This window comes from Arvicanthis niloticus, chromosome 14 (genome assembly GCF_011762505.2).
Source record: "Arvicanthis niloticus isolate mArvNil1 chromosome 14, mArvNil1.pat.X, whole genome shotgun sequence".
Lineage (NCBI taxonomy): Eukaryota > Metazoa > Chordata > Mammalia > Rodentia > Muridae > Arvicanthis > Arvicanthis niloticus.
The window spans coordinates 3789739-3814621 of NC_047671.1; the positions used below are offsets into that span (position 1 = coordinate 3789739).

Below are 24883 nucleotides of genomic sequence, written 5' to 3' on the forward strand. Positions count from 1 at the left end.
CATGTGTTCTTAAAAACCATAATCCATTCTAGTTCCCTAATATTTTTCTCACAAAGCTTCTTCTGATTGAGTTTCTCCTGACGATGAAACATTGTATCAAACATGAAGGCCATAGCTCCAACTATCCCACAGAAATAACTGATTCTAAGGTTCTTCTATGACTATTGGAAACCTGGGATAATAGAGAGGTACCATGATTTATGTTATGCCACAAGAAGCTGGCGGGGTAGTCGATGTTGCTATGTTGGGAAAGGTTCTTGCTGATATGGCATATTTTTGTTTTTAGAAGAGGATACTTTCAAACCCTAGACTTGTTCACAATCAACAAACTCATATTGTAAGTATACTCATAAAACTCTTTCTCCTGTAAGCATTTCTATTATAGGTTATATTCAAAATACCTGCAACTCATACATTTAAAAGTACAACAAAATAATATGCTAGCCAAGAAAGTATAAATGTTCATGTATTTTTGAAGTATGACCAATAGGTTTTATTGTGGCAAATTGCCATGGTTTCCATATCCAGTATGAACTTCATAAAAAGTGATTAAGAACCAAAATATCAAAGTATTTTCATGAAATATTATAATGCCTAAGTTTAATCCACATGATGAATTTAATATCTGAATTATTAACAAATACTCTATGGTATATAGTAACTAATCCTAAATCTTATGACAATTATTTTCAAAATTGTGAATTCTTTGTTCAAAAAAACCCCTATTTAAATGCAAATTGTTTTCCTTTGTGGTACTAGGGAAGGAGGGGAAAGCCTCACAACACCAGGCAAAAGTTCTACCACTCAGCTAGCCCTCAGTCCTCTTCCTGCATGAAATAGTAACTTGAAAGATTTTGCTTATATTGTATGTTTCTTCTTGTCTATATAACTTGAATAAAATAACACATACAAAGTGAGAAGCCTGTTATCATGTGTAAGTTTTGTGTTGTGTATAATTTGATTAATTTTCTTCAGTTTGAAAAAAAATGGCTTCACTTCATCAAATATCAATTGATGATTATGGAATGATTTGGGGGTATAGTAATATATTAATGTATTTTTGTAGTAACAAAAGGCAACATTTAAGAAAATGAGCCTGTTACCATCACAGAACTCTTTGAATATCAGATGAAAATCTACATAATCTGTAATTCTGTGATACTCCTAGTTCCAGCTATGGAATTAGAGTGAACAGCTGGTTCTCATAGTCTCCTGGTTTTTCTTTTTTTCACAAATCTCTGAAATATTTTTATTTCTAAAATAAATTAGGCTACTGTGTGTCAGAATGCCTTTGCCTTATAAATAATAATTTGGAGAACAAGTAAATTTTATTTTCATGTTGTTAAATTTTATTTTAATGAACATCCTTTTAAATATTACAGTTGTCTTTTAAAGTTTAGTGAGATCCTACCTAGAATAATTTCCATATGACATATTGTTTCTCAAATTACACATTTCAATATTTTGGATGTTATTTCAATTAGTTGTGTTCTTGGTGACCACATAGACTTCTGATTCACCCTTCACTAAATGATAGCTAAGATTTTAAGATTTTTTTCTTCAGGATTTGTAAAGAATAAGGAAAGGGATTTACAGATTGCATTTTAAACATAATTGGAGAATTCAGTGAAAATTTTCATCGTTTTCAAAAGATTTTTTACTATGAAAATAGAAAAGGGAAAGAAAACAAAAAAAAAAAAAAAAAAAAAAAAATGGAAAAGAAGCTTTTACTTACCAGGTGTGAAATTATATCGAGCTGAAAATCCCATAGACTCCAGCTCGCCATCAGCAAAAAATTTAATCCACAGAAATCGTCCACTAGATTTTATTACAGGTGGATTCTGTTGTCCACAGAACCTCCCAATTATTGGAGAAAAGCCAAAGGGTCCATCTCGAACTTCAATATGATCAAATTTGCACTCCCAAGATGGTTCGATTGAGTATTTTTCATCAAAGTAAAGTTCAATGCACTGCCTTGGGGCAGCTGTAAAATAACAAAAGAAAGATTGCATGTAGAAAACAGTTTCTTAAGTCTTGAGGCCAATTTACTGATTCTATATCAGATCCTATTTGTACAGTGTTCAATCGAACTCAGTAGAAGAGTTACATGCAAATGTACAGGAAGGAGATGTTTACTATTGGAGGGATATGTTCACTAAAGAGCACCTAAGGGTTGACCTTTAAAGCTGCTGATGTTGTAATGTGAAATGACTGACAAGGAGCAGACCCCAAGTCAGCAATGCTGTTAGCTCACATTAGGAGATGGAGGGGTGTAGATCTCTCTCATCTTAGAATCTGTAGTGTTCAGATCAAAGGTTCAGAAACCACTTGGGAACTGTCCCCAGGGCAGCTATATAAAAGTAGTTGCAACCAGAAGCATAGGCAAGGTCCTAAGGTTAATGATTCCAGAAAGCAAATGTGATCTCATCATTCCAAGGCATTTGACAATTAAAGGCCTTGAGGATACCCCACTTCCATGATCTCACCACCTCAGAATCAGCAAATCAAGGCACTTAGAGCAGTCTTCTTTTCTAAGGCAAGGTCCTCTCCAGCTGGTGCACAATTGTTCACTCTCTTCCATGTCTAGACACCTTTAATTTAACTTCTGCTGATTGAGGGAGGGTTTTATTTGTTTGACTTCTATTGTTTGCTTTTGTTTTGTTTTTCAGTGCAGGTGATTGAAACCAAGGCCTGGCACATGATAAAGCATGTTCTACCACTAAGCTACATCTTCGGGCCTCTAAGACCATTTTGTTTAGTGGAAATAAGACAAGAACCTTGTTTGCTTTCTTTTCACAGTACTTAAGCACAATATATGTCATTGAGAAAGTTTTTAAAGATTTTTTTTGAGTAAATTAAAAGTAGTTTATCTTTATAAATATTTCTATAGCTCTCTGAAAAATAGACTCACCCTCTGGCCTAGCGACCATATAAATCACCACACTAATACAAATTTTAATACTCCTTCCTTCTTTTTTCTTTCATAACCAAAACACTAATAACCACAATTCCCACTATATGCAGCCAGGACATTCCACAGTGGATAAAGCATGGGCGGAAATATCAGTGCACATAGATCCAGTCCCGGAACTGCTGCTTCCTTGATGCCTTGAGAAGAACATTTTTGCTACCTGGACCTCTGCATAGGCTAAACCTTCCAAGACTTGGGCACAGCTGTCTCTGTGGTCAGCAACCATCTGGAATGCCTGATACCCATGCTCCTCTGTTTTCTAAATATATATTGATCACCACAAATAGTGACATAGAAATTAAATTTCTGCAGGCTTGGATGCCAATGGCCTATACAGAATTGAGGTATGGGAGGACTTTGTAATAAAATATAAACTTAGTGACCTTCCTGTCTAAAGTTTAAAATCAACACCAAAGAGGTCTGCTTGTGTTATTCTCTAAAAGAGCTTTGATCTATAAAATATTCCCAATTCATTATCCACTGAAAAAAAGACATTTATAACTTAAGCCACATTTTTTTGACATTAGATATATTACAAAGGTGGAAAACCAGAAGAGGATTGATAGAGTTGAAAGAATTTCCAATAAACGCCTAAACCTTTTAAATTAAAAATATATTCTTTTAAACTATCTGAGAAATCATGTTTTTATTGAGCATATTACTCTACAAATATAAAGATTTATGTTTAAGAAGTGGGATGTTTATTAACAGGATTAAGTGTGTTACTTGAGTACATTGTACTCTACAGTATGAGTTGGCTTGTATCTGCTCTGTGATAAATCAGAGGAAGACTTTAAGAAAATAAACCACTTCAGAATATCAGGAATTTCTTTTAGATACAAATAATAACAAGGCTAAGGGAAAGCAAGCCGAGAGTACTCTCTTGTGCTAATTTACTTAGCATTTAATATGTAATTTATCAACATATCCAGTATCTTCTACTTGTATCCTCAACCAGGGAATTGCCATCATTTGCACATATTTATTTTTGTTTTCCTTGTGGCTAACACTCTATCCAGCATGGATAAACACGCCACTCAGGTTGTTGTCTAGCAGCATACTCTCATGCAGCTTCTGCAGAATCCTGTTACTCATGGATAATTAATTTTTCGTTCAGCCAGCATGCTGAAATTAACCACACATAAGCTCATTTAAAAAAAAATTCCATGAGCCAAATTTTAGGAAATACCAAATAACTTTTTAAAGAGTAAACATGCTACACAGAGTTGTTATGGTAGATGTACAAAGATGAGTGATTACAGAACAGGCAAACTGAATCTGTGAGGTTCCAGCTCCAGAAACTCACTTTCTCTTCATTGTTAACTTAGCAGAGTCCCAGCCTCCTTCACTCCCCTACATGATGTGCAACTGAAAGTAAAGTTCCTTTAGATTTCCACTCATCTCTCTGTGACTCTTGGGATGCTGTGTCCATGCACAGTCACTTGCTATACAAACAATGGGCGTTCGTAATCTGAAGGAGTGCTAATAGCATTCGAAATCTACGAAACAATCCTGCTTTCCATGACTGAGAGTGCACATGATTTTTTACAACATGGTTTCTCATATCTTTAGCAACTTAGCTATTTATTTATCCTTCTTAGTTTTGTTTCTTGTTGCTATTATAAAATACTCTGGCAAAAGCAACTGGAATGGGAAAATGTTTATTAAACTCATAATTCCAAGTTAGAGGCCTCATTATGAGAGAACATCCAGGTAGAGGGAACCTGAAACCACTAGTAATATTGTATCCACAGGAGCAGAGAGCAATAATAGAACACACTGGCTCTTTCCTTTTACAGTGAAGAGCCAGGCTAATAAACTGTCAATCATTTTCAAGATGGGTTTTCCTACCTCATTTTACCCAGTTATGAAAACCCTCACAGATATACCCACAAAATAACCCATCCTAGACAATGAATGCTTCATTGACACAATCTTCTCAGGCATTCCACATTGTGTCAACAATAAAAAAAAAAAAAATGCTGTCTTTCTTTTTAACTTTCAATTTACCTATTTTCTACTGATCAAACAATTCCATATAGAGATAAGTATGTGTAATTTTTCTCTTAAAAAAAAAAAAACCCTGCTTACTGTGCACCCTGAATCCCCCATCCCCAAGTACTGTTTCCCCTCAGTCTTCCACTGACTGAGAGACGGTTCCCTCTCTCACTGTGTTAACCATTATGCTCATGCTAAAGTCACAAGCAGACTCTTAATTGCTTCATATGATAAACACATATGCGTGTTTGCCTGGTTTTTTCTTGTTGTAACAACTGTCACTTGGAAGCTGACTGATTCTTGAATCTCATCCACACCTATCTACTCCATGATATCTCTACATTATTCTTCTCCTCACTGGAGACTTCTTCTGGGAGCCCGTTGGCTCTCCCTATTCTGTCCATTCCCAACACACTATGTTCCAGACATCCCCCAACCTCTCTCTATTCATGAGATGCCAGTGCACTGGGTGGTGTCAAAATCCAGTGGAATGATTTCACAATCGGATGGTGCCTGAGCTTCTATCTCCAAAAAAGAGGGCAGTCTAGGGATAGCTCTAGACATAGCTCTATATTTTTAATACATTGAAATATTAGTGTTCTAACTACTTCCTTCTGGTATTTTTAACTACATGAAACCATAATGGGCAATCTCTGTATTTATATCCTATAAATATGAAGTATAAGCATAGAACTAAAAATCCACAATTTGTTCACTCCAAAGACACTCATGTAAGTGGCAAAATTGAGCACTTTTATCATCTTATAAGCCCGTCTCTCCTCTCCCACTCAATCATTTGCATTTCAATTACCTAAATTCATGTCATTTTCTCCCTTTGCTCTGTCACCCCTGCCAACATCTGCAGTTCAGTTTTACTCTGTTTTATTTGGCCATTCACAGGAGCCCCTTGATTGGAGTTCCTTTCCTTCAGTTACTTTTCCACTGGAGTCACACCTCATTAGTTCTCTGAATTCTTTCAGTGGTACTTCATTGCCTGCAATTACTGTGTGAATTTCAAAAGCCTTGGCCCCTAGAATAGAGATCTTCTTTCTAGGATCATCTATCTCTTACCTGTTCCTCTCTTTATCTTTGGAGGAATCCTAGGTATCCCCACCCTTACCCTTACCACTTCTCTGATCTTTAGTGCATGGTGTTCTTAAGAAAAGAGGACTACCACCTGGTACCCACAAACAATGAGGAATAACACCATAGTTCTATCTTCATCTTCTTGATCCAGCTGTCCAATGTAAACCTTGGAGCACCCCATTTGCACAGACCTCCCAAGTTCATTGACAGCACCATAATTCTAGTATCTTGTAAGCTGTGTGCAGTGCTTGTGGCAAGTCTGTAAAAGAGTGGCTACAGCATCATCTGAACATGCGAAGTGTTTGTGGACGGGCTCACAAATAGCAGATGTTCTGCTCCTTTTCTCACTTTATTTTGTTATTAATATAAATACAAAAATAAATGAGACTATGTGAACATAATTATATTCAAGGCAGGCAGTACTTCTTAAGGCACCAAAGTAATACAGGAGAAAACACAGCTAACAGGCAACACTTCTTTTCTGACTTAATTAATTTTTTACTAATAAGATAACTTGCTCTGACTCTCCTTTTTAGTAATCTAGCATTTTTAAATTTTGCTCTTTCAAATGCAAGTATTTTGAGTTTCAGTCAGACATTTAATCTCTTTTTCCCTCTGTTTCCTAATTCACAACATTAAGCTGTTTTTCTATGAGGAAATGTTTTGGACTATAGTAAATTCTTCAAAAGTTCATGTTATTTAAATTCATTCGATTAATAAATATGTAACATGAACTTGAAAAAAATAATAGCTGGCTTCAAGCAACATTTTCATTTTTTTTTTCAATCCAAACTTACAGTTGTTTGTTTTAATTGGTTTGTTTTGTCCTATAAACATCAAAGTTTATGTAGTTCAGGTTATCTTTGATTTAAAAGCAATCCCTACTTTGGACAATACAAGAAGAGGAAGGCTCCTGACTTATGTATGAAAATGAAGATTAAAAACATCATTTTAAAATAGAGCTTTTTAAAATCAGAAAGAAAAAAAAAAAAAAAAACCAGAGACCAGAGTTATTGGAAGATCTATGATGTGATTGTGACCCTGGTTTATGAGTAGACACTAAGGAATCACGATTTTCTCATTGCCATCACTTCTTCTGTTACGGTTGATGTAGAGTTTGAGGTTATTTCAAAGTAACACCTAAAATTTAGCTTTTATCACTGAAACACAGGATCAAATATTTTAGAGTTTCCTCTGTATTTAACAGATAGGTGGCTCAAACTTAGAAGAAATGGAAAATATTCAGAAGGGTTCATCTTCTTTTAATCCTTGTTTTTTGTTTTTTAGATTGAGAAATAGATGAAAAGTTCCTATGTTAGGACCCTGGCTCACTTGAAAAATGGTATCACGTCACTTCCAAAGTAACCAAAAGCTATAAAACTTTGAAAAACATCATTATAGTCACACCTTTGCCATTCACAGGATCTGTCTTGCTTGTTCACATTGAAGAAAAGATTAGAAACATATCGGTTATTATAATTATGGCTAAACTAGTAAATTAATTGTTTCTCAAAATGTGACAAACTGACAAAGTTTGCCAAGTACACAGTAATTCTATTGTTTTGGAGTACTGCAAAATAATCTTTTAGGCTGTGGACTTGTTTCATTTGCCAGATATTTGTGTACTCATAACTTATTTCTTATAATTTCAGTAATTACCATGAATCTAGATTTATAATTATTAGTTCGTTGAGAAATGTTTATGTTCAGTATCCCCCAAATTAGTTTTGCAATGTCTCTGTGCACACTTAGGAACTCTCATAAGCCTGGAGAAGGCCAGGCTTTGGCTTTTTTCTCAGGCTTGGGCACTTCCACTCTTACCTTCTATGATATAGACACACTCTCGGTCTGGGGGGTATTTGCTGGGATAATTGGGAGAGGTAAAGACGCCTCCCTCTGCATGCTTTGTCCACGTTCCACACTGCACTGACTTCTGTGTTTCTGGGGTGATTTGTTTTTCTGTAAAACAAAATAATTTTTTTAAAAAAAGAACCATCATCCAGTATTTTATAATACCGAAATAGACAAGATATTCTTCATAATATCCATTAGTAAATTAATTCTGAAATAGTCTTTTAGTAAAAGCCAGTCAATTATACATGCTATAAGATGTTCAGCTATTCTGAAACATAGGTATAGTGAAATAGGACAAAGCACAATAATTAAGCATCTCTATTAGAACTTTTCTAAAGAGACACACCTGTTCCTTTCTTGGTTGCTCCAGAAGAATGGAGGATGATTAAACTTGCTATAACTGGAACAGAAAAGAATAATTAGAAATTTAGAATTCACCAAAAAATGACCAAATCTTATAAAACTATAAGACAATTTATAGATATGTTAATACCGAAACAGAATAGTGTTTTCATTACTGTCCCTACAAAGGTGACTCAAAACTTAGCAAATCGAATACAAAATGTTCAGAGGAAAACTTTGGACTACCATAAGAAAGTGCTTCCTATTTAAATTGGTCAATACACAAACACTTCAAGGCTTAAGACAATGTTGCATTCTGCAAATGGTAAAACAGACTGCAAAGAATTTTCAAGATCTCTTCTTAGTAAAGGGTTCTTTCCTCTAAGAGCTTTGTCGGTATCTTTGGAGGTAAAGGAGGCCACAAGCAGATGGAGGAAGGACTGGAAGAGCCACATCTCCATGATCCACCTAACACATAGCCAATAAGCTTAGATACTGGAACACAGTCTCGCAAAGCCTAGGACATGTGGGATGGGACAGCAAGAGAAAACAGAGCAAAGTGGATTGGTGCTGGCACTGAAACAGAACTATAGGAAGGGGTTAGTTCCTTTGTTTTGTGGTAGTTTAGCTTTTGTTCCTTTCAAAAACCTTACCAAACTACCAACTAGCCCTGTTTGTGGCATTCTCCAGCTGTAAACTCATAATTTCTAACTTTTACCCTGATTCTAAATTGTCTAGCACTCAGAAGCAGACGACACTTTTGAGAAAAGAGATTTCTAGAAGCATGTACAAGTCCTATCACACAGACCCTAACATGCAGGGACAGAATTACTGTCACTGAACAGTAACTCTGCAATGCTACAGCAACCTAAACTTCTGTTTACTTATTTCTGCTTCAGTCAAAAAAAAAAAAAAGTCTAGAAAACCTGAAACTAGAAAACTGTTTAAAACATCTATTCTTAGTAATAACTAACATTTCGCCTGTTTCGTTTTTATTATTTATTTTGACCAATTACATAAAAGACATAAAAGACCTTCCTTTGCCCATTTCCACTTAAAACTAATTTAGGGAAAAGAAATGGCGGCATAATTCAGTCATCTTATCTAAAGTACATCACAGGACCTGTGTTGTATTGATGCCTAAAGATTGCTCTCAGAAAAAAGCATTATCTGAGTCTCGACAATAAGTTTTGAGGAATTATAAATTATACTACTTTATACTTTGGCCAGGCCATCCATCTACCCTTAAGAATCAAAGATTTGTTGTTGTTGTCGTCGTGTGTGTGTGTGTGTGTGTGTGTGTGTGTGTGTGCGCGCGTGTAGATTTATCATTCCTAACTCTTAACATGCTGTCATTCTACAACTCCCTCCCCCACCACAGGCACACAGAGGCTCCAGGCTTATCGGAGTACACATTTGGCCTTCTTACCCTGCTTTTCCTCTTTTGATGGGATCACACAGTGGACCTGTACAGTGTTGAACTCGTGGATTAAGCGAATCTCTTAACTGACAGTGGCACAGGTCTTGCTTCATAATGTGAGATCCCCACGACATGTTTTCTGACATTCTTTTTATTGACTTCTGAACCATCTGCCTCCACTTCTCCCCACCTCACCCCCAGGCTTTAACCGCACTCCCAAACAGGATTAGTGCTTTAGAGGGCAGCAGCTGCACTCCTCCTGAAGCACCTGGGTTCAGGTATACATTAGCTTACCTGGGGAATGAAAGATGGGCCCTTGAACCCCTCAACCCCACAAAGGAGAATTATTTCTTCTTGCCCAGCAAAGATCAACCCTGCTGCCTCCCTCTTTTCACCTGCGTCCTCTCTGGGTACCAGCATCTCCTGCACGTGTCCACTTTTTAACTATACACTCCTCTGGACCACCCAGAGATCCTGCCTATGGAGAGATGGTTTTCCCTGACCAACTCTGAGGTCCAGCGCCACTCTGTGCGCCGCCCCCGCCAGGCTGTATGATGCTGCAGTACCGAAACTTTACATCTGCCCCAGACTCCAAGGGACTGCGGGGTCTGGCTGGAGTGGTTGGTAGGGTTTTCCTGGCACATGGGTCCAAGAGGAGAGGTGGCAACACCCCGAGAACAGACTGGCACTCTGGAGAGGTACTCACTGTGAAACAAACTGCGTCCATAGATCATGTCTGTGCGTTACACCAGAGGCTCCGATCTCCACTAATTCCATTTAGAAACGGGGAGACTTCGGTGGTAGGGAGAGGATTGAGTCCAGAGATTTTAAATATGCAAACCACGGGTAAAATACGGTGGGGGGAAGCGACAGAGGAAAGAAAGCATCGGAACTGGTCAGTCTTCCGCCCTTGGCTAGCTCTCGCCTTCGTTTGCTCTCTCACCGCCGCGAAGCCAGCATCTCCACCATGACGCTCGCATTACACCCGGGCGCCGACCGCCACCATAAGCACCGCCGCCGGCAGCGCCCTCCTCCTCTGCATCACCGCCGCCGCAGCTGTCAGGAGGACGCGGCGGGCAGTCGGCGCGCGGGCGGCGGCAGGCGCGGGGCGAGCCCCGGGGCGCCCGAAGCCCGGTCCCGATCTGGGGTGAGAGGCAGAAGGAGCAAGGTGGGAACCCGTCCGGATCGACGGCAACGACTGGGCGGGCGACAGCGAAGGCAGAGACAGGGACTTGTTCAGTCGCCAGTCTCATCCACCACTAGCACCAGGTCCGAGCAGCGTCGCCCGGAGGATGTCCAGCCGCAGCCCTCCTCTCTCCAGCCTTTGGGGGTCTTCTGCTGAGGCATTGAAGACAGGAGGCAGGGGTCCGTCATCGGCTCGTCGGGCTGCGCGCCACCTCTGCGATCTTGCAGGAAAAGGAGTCTAAGGGTGGGCGTCTGGGGGCGGGGGAGGGCTCAAGGGTGGTGGAGGGGAACACGGGGGTGGTTAAAGGGGGAGGGGAGGGAAAGGAGGGAAAGATAAGGAATATGGCAGAGTTACCAAGTGAGCGTCTTAGTCATAGCTATGGGTTGCATGACCCTCCAGGAAGCCCGAAGCCTGGGTGAGATTGGGCAGTTGAACAGAGCCGGTGCCCCCAGGGCTGGTGAGAGGCTGAATGGGGCGGCGGCGACAGCAAGGACATCACAGCGGCTTGGTTCGTGGGGGATGGGGAGGGGGTGAAGACCAGGCTGGGTTCTTTCACTCAGCCAGCTCCAGCAGAAGGGGCTAGAGGAGCTTCGCGAATTCCCCACTGCATATCAGCGGAGGGTGAAAGGCGTGGAAGGGGGAGGGGCCATCATGCAAAAATGCCCCTTCGAGTTCGAATTTTCACTTTTTAAAGGTTAGAAATGACTCTGTCTCCCGTCCCTCCAAGTGAAGCTTTCTAGTCCTCTCTCTTCTAAAGGGTGAAGTATTCACCCTTTAACCGAGCAAAAGCCGGGGCGCTGGAAGAACAAGGGAAGCCTTAAAAGTTTCACGATTAATCATTAGAGGAGATTCGCTGGAGAATCCCCTCAAACTGCTACTGCAAATACGCAGTCCCTTAAAACGTACCTTTCTCCGAAAAATACTCAAAATCGTCCAAAAGCAAACACAGATCACCCCACCCTAATACACACAAACGCGCGCACGCCGGCTCGTGAAACTCACAGGAGAGAGGAGTTGCCGGAAAAACAGCAGAAGAACACCACCACCACCCCAATTCGGAAAATTACGAATAGATGAATGCGAAATCACAGTAAACACGACAAGGCAGCGCTGTGGGGTTGAGGAGTAGGGGGTGGGGGCTGGAGCAGGCAGCATCTGGAAGTCCTTCCCTTACAGTACAGCACCTCCTCCCACCCCTATCCAGAAGCACTAGGATGGCGCGCTGGCTCCCAAGTCAAGGCTGCCTGGCCTGTGCTGACCACAGAGGTGCAAACTGGGCTTCCTCCGTTGTGCAGCTCCAGGGGCTGAACGACCCTCTGGCACTTACAGCACTACAGCTCAGACTGCGCTCAGCTGGGGATCATAGTAGTTTGGGAATGAGGGTGGAGAGAGAGAGAGAGAGAGAGAGAGAGAGAGAGAGAGAGAGAGAGAGAGAGAGAGAGAGAGAGAGAGAGAGAGAGAGAGAGAGAGAGAGAGAGAGAGAGAGAGAGAATAGAGGCAGCTAAGAGGGGTCCCCTCAGAGCCCAATAAAACAACCGAGGACTGAAAAAGAAACAAGAGAGAGAGCTCCAAAACCAGAGGCACAGCCTGCGCAGCAGCTACCTGCTGCTGCTGCTCCTGCTGCTGGAGAGGCCCACGTGGGTGTGTGGGTGTCTGCCGAGTGCATTGAAGACAGGTGATGATGAGGTCTGCCGGTTCCCATATTGGTGCTAGAGAGGGTGGCACGAGGCAGGCAGGTTGTGGTGCAGAATGAGTGACTCTAGTCTAGAGGGGATCAACACCGAAATTGAAATTCAAGCTTCTGGTTCCTAGATATTCAGGATTGCAAGTCTTGAAGGATAAAGTAACTGAACAGCCCATTTAGTCTATGTAAGCAAACGTATGTGTCAAAGAAGACAAGCGAGCTAGAGAGAATTAGAGTGCAAACAAGCAAGAAGGGAGAGGAGAGATGGAGAGAGAGAGAGAGAGAGAGAGAGAGAGAGAGAGAGAGAGAGAGAGAGAGAGAGAGAGAGAGAGAGAGAGAGAGAGAGAGAGAATGAATCACAGGAGTACCATTCTTTCATCAGCAAACCTATTTCTCTTGAAGTCAGGCCTGTAAGAGGAGCTATGAGCCTGAAAAAGGCAAAGCTGTACCCTTGGCTGCTGCAGAACTGGTGAGTCTAAAGACCCCCCGCAGAATGTCCTATGGAAGTCATGTGACCCACATGTGATTCTTGTGCCCACAAGGGTTTGGGGTTTGGAAATGGGAGTGGGGAGAGCAGATTAGAGCCAGCAGGAGTGAGGAAGAAGGAAGAGATGTTTCAGCAGTGAATGTGTGACAAAGAATGCAGGTGAGAAACGCTTCCAGGAAACTGGGTCACCTGACGGGTACAGGGTGGGCTTCTGGATAAATGGTAGTGGCTTCAGAGGACAGCTGTGCATGGGAATTATTAAGAGGAGGTGGTTATTACTACAGGGACCCAAAATGACAAGCTCTTCAAAGAAATGGTGGCAGCACTTGAAATAGTTTCGGAGAATTTTCAGCTACAAATTAAATACAGGGGGAAAAAAAACCGATGTGACTGTGTATTAAACTCCAGCTCCAAGTGCCCTCTTTTTCCTGTTTGTCCAGTTTGTCCACCCAGGGAAGTGGCCACACAGCTGTTCCTAGTCAGGTAGTCGATGATTCTTGTATCAGAAAGTAAGGGCACACACACAAAAGTCTATCATGGGAAATTCAGAGAGGAAACCCCAGGAAGAAAGGGAGGGACATAAGAAAAGAGGGAGGAGGAGCCTAACCTGTACCCATGCCTCTGTTGTTAAGTCAAAATCTCATAGTGGCCTCATAGTGGCCTGCCTAATTTTCTGTACCTACAGCACTTGTGGGTAGTACCTGAGTCTGATCATCTTTGTCTTGACTCCAGCCTAGATACTAAAGGAGTGAGTATGCATTTCTGCACACTCCCCCCCACCCCTACCTAAATCTTAGCAACACACAGGGTCTCTCCCCTGAGAATGAATCAAAGCAGATGCACAGGCTATCACTGGACCTCCCAGGCTGCAAGAGCTTCTATTTTATTAAAGATCACACTTGTTCCTTTTGCACTTATACTCACATGCTCAGCCTTCTCTCACATCCCACTTGCTTCATAAGTTGCCTTTAATTCATTATTATTATTATTATTATTATTATTATTATTATTATTATTATTTCTTGATATTACAGATGTTGCCCCATATCCCAGAATTCTTTATCCAATTCCTCCTCTCCTTTGCCTCTGAGAGAGTGCTCTTCCTCTCACCCCCAGCCCCAGCAATCAGGTATCCCCCTTCACTGGGGCATCCAGTCTTCATAGGATGAGGTACATCCTCTCCAGCTGAGGCCAGACAAAGCAGTCCTCTGCTACTTATGTGCCAGGGACCTCAGACCAGCCTGTGTATGCTCACTTATTGGTGGTTAGTCTCTGGGAACTCCCAGGGGTCCTGATTAGTTGACACTGTTGTTCTTCCTATAGAGTTGCAATCCAGTTTGTTCCTTCAGTCCTTTCCCCAACTCTCCACAGGGGTCACCAACCTCAGTCCAATGGTTGACTGTAAGTATCTGCATCTGTCTTAGTCAGCTGCTGGTAGAGCTTCTTAGAGGACAGCCATGCTTAGGCTCCTGTCTGCAAGTACAACGTGACACTAAAATAGTGTCAGAGTTTGGTACATGAAGATGGGATGGATACCAGGTTGGATTGGTCATTGGTCAATCATTCCTTCAGTCTCTGCTCCATTTTTGTCCCTGCAGTTCTTTTAGACAGGAAAAATTCTGGGTTAGAAATTTTGAAGGTGGGTTAGTGTGATTCTTTGTATATGCTTGGCTCAGGAAGTGTCACTATTTGGAGGTGTGGCCTTATTGAAGTAGGCGTGTCACTGTGGGCATGGGCTTTAAGACCCTTTTTCTAGCTGCATGGAAACCTGTATTCTGCTAGTAGCCTTCAGATGAAGATGCAGAACTCTCAGCTTCTCTTGCACTGTGCCTGCTTGGATACTGCCATGTTTCTGCCTTGATGATAATGGACTGAACCTCTGAACCTGTAAATCAGCCCCAATTAAATGTTGCCCTTATAAAACTTGCCTTGGTCGTGGTGTCTGCTCACAGCAGTAAAACCCTAACTAAGACAGAAGTTGGTACAAGGGACTGGGGTATTGCTGTGATAAGCCTGACCATGCTTTTGTTTGGAAGAATGTAAATTTTGGGACTCTGGATTTGAAAAGCAGTGGAATGCTTTAAGAGGGATTTAATGGACTATCTTAGTAGGAATATAGAAGACTTTGTTGCTAAGAGTGTTTTAAACTGTGTGGACCTGGCCAAAAAGGTTTAAGTGGAGAATTTCAATATGAAGCCTAGAGACTGTTTTCTTGGTATTTTGGTGAAAAATGTGGCTGCCTTTTGCCCTTGTCTGAAGAGTCTAGCTGAGGCTAAGGTAAAGTGATTTATATTAATTGCATCAACAAAAGAAATCTCAAAAAAGCTCAGCAAAGACTTTGTTCTCTGGGTAAGTCTCATGAAGAGCATTTTGGATAAGAATAGCTGGCTTAGAAAGAAAAAATATAAAATATGTAGTTTGAGTATTAAAGGGATGCCAGAAAATGAAATGGAGCTGAATCTTGTGTTCAAAGATATGAAACTGAATTAAGGGAGTGGTCACCTTGGGTCAAGATCTCACGTAGCTAAATTTAGGTTTAGGCATGGTTGTACACGCCTTTAATTCCAGGAGACAAAGCCAAGCAGATCGCTGCATTCAGGCCTAGCGTCACACAGAAGACAGAGCAGGTTCTAGGTGAAGAAAAGCTTAAATTCTGGCATGGTGGTACACACCTGTATTGGCTGTTTTTGTGTGTCAACTTGACACAAGAGAGAAAGAAGTCTACCTTGAAGAAAGGCCTCCATGAGATCCAGCTGAAAGGCATTTTATCAATTAGTGATCAAGGGTTTGAGGGCCCAGTGCATTGTGGGTGGTGCCATCCCTGGGCTGGTAGTCTTGTGTTCTATAAGAAGCAAGCTGAGCAAGCCAGGTGAAGCAAGCCAGTAAGTAACATCCCTCCATGGCTTCTGCATCAGCTCCTGCTTCCTGATCTGCATGAATTCCAGTCCTGACTTCCTTTGGTGACGAGCAGCAATGTGAAAGTATAAGCCGAATAAATTGTTTTCTCCCCAACTTGCTTCTTGGTCATGATGTTTGTTCAGGAATAGAAACCTTGACTAAGACAACAACTTTAATCCTAGCATTCAGGAGACAGAGCCATGCAGATCTCTGAGTTCAAAGTCAATCTACACAGCAACTTCTAGGACAACCACGCTTAGGCAGTGAAAGAGTCAGAGAAAAGGAAGCTGGTGATAATGTAATAGAAGAAAGGGGAACATGTTCCAGCCTCAGCATGAAACAGAACTAGGCAGCTTTGGCCATGTCTCTCTGGCTTTAGAGTCAAGAATAGAAGGGACTACTGGGATAATTGATGCTGATTAGTTGGCACTAAGAAATTAGTGGTGACTAAGAAGAGACCAGCATCACTGAGGTGACATCTTCTGGGAAGTGTTTTCTGAGAGCACAAGGAAGCTGTGTTCCAGAGATAGCCAAGGTTGTACCTCATGGTACAGTTGAACTTGGTAATGTGTAAGAGTCACCCAGGTGCTACTGGTTTTGAAAACATGAACAGGTCGTGAAGAACAGCTGAGTCTTGGCACTGTGATAGGCCAGGGAAGGCTGTTGGCGAAGGTGCAGCCTCAATTGCAGTTGGCGGTCCAGTACTGAAAGGGGTCATGCTAAGAGGTTGATGCTTGACACCATTATGAGGAGAACCTATTGCTGAAGCCTAGAGGAAGTAGAATATCCCAGTGTATTGGAGATGCCAATACCATAAGATGATCATGAAAAACAGCAGCAGCAGTGGAATACAGTCAGCAGAACTTAGAGCTCTTCAGAGGGCAAATCTGGAGAAATGATCCAAGCCCTTTGGAGGCACCCAGAAGATCATGTGTGGATCTCAGACACTAGAACAAGAGATAGTAACATTGAAATTACCTTGGAAACCCTATGATGTTTCAGATACCAGAGCCATGGGATATCTGCTGAGTAAAGTTGCTAACAAGAGTGGGACCAGCCCAGGAGAAGTTTGTTGCACTCAACACAGATAAAAAAGGAATGAAGTTCTGAAGTCTACTTTGACATCAAACTTGGAGATGTGGAGTTTGGAGTTTGCCCAGCTAGTTTCCTGTCTTGCTTTGGGGATTACAGTTAAGTGCTTAAATGAATCTCAGAAGAGACTTTGAACTTTAGATTTTTACATTGTTGAGGCTGCTATAGACTATGGGGAACTTTGAAGTTAGAGTAAATGTTCAAATTCGGAGGTTTGTATTATGCTATGTTGAGGTATGGCCCCCATAGGCTCATGTGCTTAAAAAGCTTATTGGGGGCCAGGGAGTGGAATGTAATGGTTTGCATATGCTTGGCCCATCGAGTGACACAATTTGAACTGTGGCCTTGTTGGAGTAGCTGTGGCCTTGTTAGAGTAGGTATGGCCTTGTTAAAGTAGGTGTGTTACTGTGAGCATGGGCTTTAAGACCCTTTTCCTAGCTGCATGGAAACCAGTATTCTGCTAGTAGCCTTCAGATGAAGATGCAGAACTCTCAGCTTCTCTTGCACTGTGCCTGCTTGGATACTGCCATGTTTCTGCCTTGATGATAATGGATTGAACCTCTGAATGTGTAAACTAGCCCCAGTTAAATGTTGGCGTTATAAAACTTGCCTTGGTCATGGTATCTGCTCACAGCAGTAAAACCCTTACTAATATAGTTAGTGACCCCATCCCTCCACTGGGAGCCCTATCTACTGGGGGTGGTTTCTTCAGACTCCCTCTCTCCACTATTGGGCTAAGGTCATTCCTATTGTGTCTTGGGAGCCTCTCATGTCCCAGGTTTTTGGGACTTTCTAGAAGTTCCCCCCACACCCACACTCAGATGCTGCACATTTTCATTCATTCTCTTGGTCTTCTGGGCTTCTTTCCTGTTTCCCCCCATTTCCTGTCCCCTTTCCCTTTCCTATCCAGGTCCTTCCCTACCTCGGCCTCCTGTGATTATTTTGTTCCCCCTTCTAAATGGGATCGAACCATCCTCACCAGGGCCTTCCTTCTTGTTAAACTTTATATGGTCTGTTGAGTTTAATTATTATCCTGTACTTTGTGGCTAATGTCCACTTACCAATGAGTACATACCATGCATGTCCTTTTGGGTCTTGCTTACCTCATTCAGGATGAGATTTTCTAGTTCCATCCATTTGTCTATAAAATACTTGATGTCCTCATGTAAATGAACCACATTTTCTGTATCCATTCTTTGGCTGAAGGATATCTGGGTTGCTTTCAGTTTCTGGCTATTATGAATAAGGCTTATTGAACATAGTGGAGCACATGTCCTTGCAGTATGGTGGAGCATCTTTTGGGTATGTACCCAGGAGTAGTATAGCTGGGTCTTCAGGTAGAACTATTTCAAGTTTTCTGAAGAAGCACCAGATTGATTTCCAGAGTGATTGTACCAGTTTGCAATCCCACCTGCAATGAAGTGGTGTTCTTTCTTCACATCCTCACCAGCATGTGCTGTCTCTAAGCCTCTCATTGTTAAGAGTCCTTGATTGGCCACTTGCTGAGCAATGCTAACTCTCTAGTAAGAGCCTATAGGTTTGATGTTGTTGTTGCTTTTGTTGTTTTGTATGTTTTTCTTTGTTTAGTTATGGGGAAATGTTCAGTTTCCCTAAGAGAAGTCTATGAATACATACAATCACACAATCAACTGACATGGTGTGGCAGTCGGTCACATTGCATCTCTAATCAGGAAGTAGAGATGATTGTTGAAGCTCAGCTTACTCTTTCCAATTTTACTCAGTTCAGAACACCACCCCTTAGAAAAGCTTCTTATATTGAGAGTGAATCTCATCCATAGGGACTCATTTTGGTGCACTATATAAAAGGATCCAGTCCATCTTGATGGTAAAGCTGTGGTGGCAGCAGTACCAGGTGTCTAGTCCCATTGCAAGGAATGAAAACAGACATGGATACATGTTGGTAGTCAGTTCATCCCAACTTCTTTTATTCAGTATACAATCCAACCAAGGGCATGTTACCCCATCATGGCAAAGTTCTTCTCAGTGAAGTCTCTTTAAAAAACCCTGACAGACACTTCCATAACAGCCAATTAAGGTTAGAACAACTCCTTTCAGCCTTATTCTGATGATCTGAGACAGGATATTCAGTACCCACCTAACAAAAGCAGATTTAGTAATGTAAACTTGTTGCTTCCTCAGCTTGGGGCTTGGAGGTTGGGGCTGATTGAACAGCTAGTCTTGCTAGTCACTGAATTACATATTCAGTGAACTCTTCCATGGATTCTGTATCACTCATTTCTTTATGTTCCTGACCTGTTTGAATTTCTGTTCTGACTATCTCCAATGACAAAGAAAGATATGAAATTATAACCTAAATAAATTTTTCCTTCCCCAATTGCTTTGGTCATTGTGTTTCATTACAGCAATAGTAACCCCAACTTAAGGTAAACCACATAAAGATAGATGATAGATAGATAGATAGATAGATAGATAGATAGATAGATATGTGCCCTTCCCCCAGCCTACCACAATAGACCAAACAGTAGAATGTTGCGGCCTGAGCTGCACCATGTTTGGGGGCCCAAGTGTCGTGGACCGCTTTGTCAGTGTTAGAACCCACATTGCCAAAAGCCCTGGGGACTAACTTGTTAGCCTGCACTGCCCCAAGCAGCTCCGGTCTGCAGGTCGGGGTTCAGCAAGAGAGAGTAAGGATGGATGCAAGGAATGGAGAGCAGACAGAGTGTGACTCAATCCTGTTTATTCTTCAGTCTCTCATCTTCTCTCCAAGTCCCAAGTCTTGAGTTCCTAGTCCCTAGTTCCTCCAATTTTCAAGTTCTTTCTTCCAAGTTCTCAATACCTAATAATCACTAGCTCCAAGTTGTACTCCAAGTTGTACTGTCCTAATGCCTAATTCCTACTCCAAGTTATATTCTCTGAAGTGTCTGATTCTCTGTTCTGTGTCTCTCTAATGTCTGATGTGCCTGATTCTGATCTGTTCTGTCTCTGCCTTTTATATGTCTCACTTCTAAGCCACGCCTTTTGGTCACACCTTTAATCATGCCCTTAGGTCTTGTCTCTAAATCTTACCTCTAAGTTACACTCTTAAGTCACACACCTTTAATCTCACACACCTTTAATCTCAAGGTATCTAAACCAAGATTATCGGAGTGTGCTCAGCTGTTGTAGGCTATTGTAATCCAAGTCACATGTCAGGGTATATGGCTCTAGATGGCTGCAAAGCTGATAGCCGCTTTCTGCTAAAAGTCGGCCCCCAACAGTAGGACCTGGGAGGCATTGCACTGCCGGCCTTGGAGCCCTGCAGTCTGCAACAGGAGCTAAGAAGAATGAACTGCCTGCTGAGCTTGCCTTCAAGAGCTACTATCTCCTTACCCAGCCCCTGGCCTGAATGGGAGAAGAGACTCTGGGGGTGGGGCTTACCCTTTATATGTGAAAGCAAAATATTAAACTTCGGGCCTTGATTAGAATACGTTGTCTTGGCTCCATGTTTCTCTCGCCCTCCTTTCCCCTTTCATTCCCAGCCTTCCTCTCAGGTGGACCTGGTTCCTGCAGCTACATAGATAGATGAATGGATAGATTTGGGGACTGGCATGATGTCTCTTCCAGTAAAGATGTTTGCTGAATAAGCCTAGAGACTGTAGAGTGAAAAATTATAAAGGCCATTTTATAAAATATGTGTAGATTTCTTTGCCCTTAGACCTGGGCAGAAAAACGCAGGTCACAGAACGTGGAACTGAAAATAAGATTTCAGTCCTTCACTACCCCAGGACACTTGCTGGATGAATTACATTCCTCAAGCCTCAGGCAGTAGGCCCACCTATGGGTGGGAGAGGCCCAAGGCAGGAAGACACATTCCTGACCATGCAAGCCACCTAGGTGGGGCTATAGCCGGAAGAAGTGAAGATAGTTAATCTGAAATAGTTGGTAAATGACAGAGTGGGACACTGTGACATGGTAAACCATTCAGGGTGGGTTCCTCTGGAATGTTTCACTATTCTTATGTTATGTATCCTTGGCAACCCCTCACCCCCTCCCCACTCCCCTGGTTTGTGGTTTTCCTCTTTAAAAGACCCCCTAACCCGTCTCTTGAGGCCAAATCTTGCTCTTGAGAGAGAGCTTGTGGTTTGACCGCTGGCCAACTTCCCTAATAAAGCCTCTGCTGATTGCATCCAGGTATGGTTTCTTGTGATCTTTGGGTGGTTGTGATTTCCTGAGACTTGAGGAAGGGTCTCCCGAGTATGGGGGTCTTCAAGACCTGAGTTCAATTCCAGCAACCTCCATAAAGGTGAAAAGAGAGAAGTAACTTCACACACTTGGCCTCCACATGCATTGTGAAACACATGCATACATGCAAACTAAGAATGTAAATAACATTATTTCAGCTCTGTGATGTAAGATTGTAAGCCTAGCTACTCTGCAGATTGGGGCAAGAGAATCACAAATCTGAGATCTGTCTAGACACATACTGAGTTCAAGACCATGCTAAGCAACTTAGTGAGGTATTATGTCAACAACAAAGATAAGAACAGTGCATATAGTATGTATGATGCTCTGATATCAATCAGAGCAAATACTTAAGGTATTTGGAAAGCGACCAAATGAAAATACATACACACACACACACACACACACACACACAAACAAAACAAAACAAGTCAAAACCAACCAACCAACCAAACATTATAAGGGACATGAGTAGGGTCATAAGGGAAAGTGGAGTGGATTAACCAAGGATAAGTTTAAGTATATATGAAAGCCTATAAAATCCATTAGATGGTAAGCAATTTTATAAATAAATAAATATCTAATTATATGTTAATTATATAAAGGTATATATCATATATACCTATGCACATATGCGTACATGTATACATACACAGACAGACAGAAAGATACATACACACACACACACACACACACACACACACACACACACACACACGTTACTCCTAAAAGTCATGGTTTTGAAATGAAAATCTCAGTTCTAGACATGGGTTATTGGCCCATGTGTTGTTAGACAGAAAGGCCCTAGGGGCCCTGAGAAAGAATACACTCTATTGCCATTGTTCTTTGTCATCTCTCACAGGTAGTTGCTAAGAATCCTTTATAAAGATACTACTCACTTTGACTCAGGACACAGAGCAATAAGGCTTGAAATGACTGGAAAACTCTTCCCACTGTTTAGTTTTCATAATTCTAGCAGGTACTCTGAGGCTGGTGAGGAGAAACGATGTCAATAGTGTTGTTAAGTATTAAATCCTTCTTGTTACAATACTAACTAGAAAGGTAAGATGTGGCCCCTGGTAGAACAGTGACCAGAGTGTATATGGAGTTTATCATTTGTGCCATTGACTGGGTATGAGTGAAGCCTTTTCCATTAAAAAGATTTAATACCTGATGGCAACCCCATAGGAGGACCAACAATCTCAACTAACCCAGACACCTGGGAGCTCCCAGAGGCTAAGCCACCAACCAAGGAGCATACTTGGGCTGGTCCATGGCCCCGGCACATATGTAGTAGAGGACTACCTCATCTAGCCTGTGGGAGAGGATGAACCAATCCTATAGAGACTTGCTGCTCCAAGGAAGAAGGATATTGAAGGGGTAATGGGGGGAGGAGGAGCACCCTCTCTAAGGCAAATGGTGGATGGTGTAAAGAACTCTGAAGGGGGGACTGAGAGGGATAACAACATTTGGAATGTAAATAAATAAAATAATTTTAAGAAGCATTTAATATCTGCTACTTTAAAGATGTTCAAAACAACCACGGCTGTAGAGGTAACAAGCCCTAGGGAGAACCTATTGATGTTACTTTTCTAAATGGTCATGTTGGCAAACTGCCTTCTACATATGATTTTTATATTCGTAGATTTGTATTCCTTCTCCCACTTTTGGTCAGAAAAGTATCTTATTACAGTGGGCAGTGGGCAGTGCAGAGGCACATTACTGGTCACAGAATTACCATTCACAGAATAAGCAACTGCAAATGTTCAGCTGTATGTGAATCATCTATATCAACTTTCTTTCCGCAGGGCTCAGAGATAAAAAATGTGGACTGAAAGAATGCAAAAGCTGGAGGATGTGGCCAAGTGTTGTGTAATATGTCATCTGGACAGGGTTTGCACATTACAAAATGGCTCCAGAGTAGCTGTGGTTATCCACACAAGACCTGCAAAAGCTGAGCCAGTTAAAAGGCCAGCATGAGGTGGAATTTCAGGGTTGTTTTGATTTGCATTTCCCTGATGACTAAGGGTATTGAACATTTCTTTAGGTGCTTCTCTGCCGTTTGAGTTTCCTCAGTTGAGAATTCTTTGTTTATCTCTGTAGCCCATTTTTAATAAAGTTATTTGGTTGTCTGGAGTCTAATTTCTTGAGTTCTTTGTATATATTGGATATTAGCACTCTATCAGATGTAGGATTGGTTAAGATCTTTTCCCAATCTGTTGGTTTCCGTTTTGTCTTGTTGACAGTGTCCTTTGCCTTACAGCAGCTTTGCAATTTTATGAAGTCCCATTTGTTAATTCTTGATCTTAGAGTATAAGCCATTGGTGTTCTGTTCAGGAACTTTTCCCCTGTGCCTAGGTATTCGAGGGTCTTCCCCAACTTCTCTTCTAATAGTTTCAGTGTATCTTGCTTTATGTGAAGGTCCTTTATCCACTTAGACTTGAGCTTTGTACAAGGAGATAAGAATGGATTGGTTTGCCTTCTTCTACATGCTGACCTCCAGTTGAACCAGCATCATTTGTGGGTTGGAAGGTGGGAGGGTGGGTGGGAAGGTGGGAGGGTGGGTGGGAAGGTGGGAGGGTGGGTGGGGGCATATCCTCATAGAAGCATAAAAAGGGGGGATGGGATAGGAGGTTCCTGGGTGGGGGAGTAAATGGGGAAAGGGGATTACATCTGAAATGTAAATAAAATATCCAAAAAAAAAAAAAAAGTCCAGCATGAAGGGTATGGGATACTGAAACCTTACCCTGACTAGTGAAATCATTAGCAGTTGATGACTACTGAGTCCAGAAAAGTTACTCTTTTTTTTTTTTTTTTTTTTTTGAGAATGTGGCAACAAGTAGGTTCTCAGCAGATGACCCTGCATGAAGGGCATATGAGCAGCACTCACTGGATGCAGTGGGTTAATTTTGTTGAAGCCAAATACATAATTATAAAAGGAGGACATGAACTTGGGAGGGAGATGAGATGAGTTTTCTGGGTACCTTAAATTTGAGCAGTGAAGGGCAAACATGACCAAAGTACATCAACACATCACCTCAATGTTAAAATTCTGGAAGAATAAATAAAATATTAAAATAAATAAGAAACATAGACTAAATGAAACTGAACATTCTGGGAATCAATATAAATGAAAGGACTATCTATGAAGCTATATCCCAAGATAAGGAATATATGGCATCTGTATTTGGGGCTTTCTTTGTACCATCAATTTTCAGATACTCTCCACTGAGACTTCAGGAAGACAATGCACATTTCTAATAGTTGCTTAAAAACAGATTTGAAAAATATATGGAAACCAAAGATATATGGCATATATGTTAAGCTAAAGATAATTCTATATTTTCTGTCAAAATGTAATGACTCAAAACATTATTTAAAGCTAATAAGTCAAATTGATGAATATTACTTGATGGCTGAACATACATCTAATCCTAATTGAATGAATTAAATTAATTGTAAATTAAGTATATATAGTTACTAACTGTGACTCTGTAGAACATAGTGATTGTTTCTTGTTATATGAATAAATAAAATGTTAAAAGCCAAAAATTTCTTGTTGAAAATAAACTTGAGATGCAAGGTGTAATGAGATTAAGAAATATATTGTGATTAGAAAAAAAAATGTTTGGGCTCATGAATTGAATGGTGAATGAAATATT

The 24883-nt window shown here is 41.3% G+C and overlaps 1 protein-coding gene across 4 annotated transcripts in view; it reads right to left on the reverse strand.

Moving 5' to 3' along the window:
* The window catches only part of Neto1 (neuropilin and tolloid like 1), a 115922-nt gene extending 104855 nt beyond the window's left edge, over nucleotides 1-11067 (reverse strand). For 3 of the 4 annotated variants that reach the window (XM_034518629.2, XM_034518631.2, XM_076912340.1), the window contains exons 1-4: nucleotides 10378-10673; nucleotides 8256-8309; nucleotides 7877-8014; nucleotides 1736-1984 (exon numbers count right to left, since the gene is read on the reverse strand). In XM_034518629.2, coding sequence (XP_034374520.1) covers nucleotides 1736-1984; nucleotides 7877-8014; nucleotides 8256-8309; nucleotides 10378-10405 — 469 coding nt within the window. In that variant the 5' untranslated portion in view covers nucleotides 10406-10673. Of the gene's footprint in view, nucleotides 1-1735; nucleotides 1985-7876; nucleotides 8015-8255; nucleotides 8310-10377 lie in introns of all 4 variants that reach the window. The other variant, XM_076912341.1, reaches the window with a different exon arrangement.
* Nucleotides 11068-24883: the final 13816 nt, after the last annotated feature.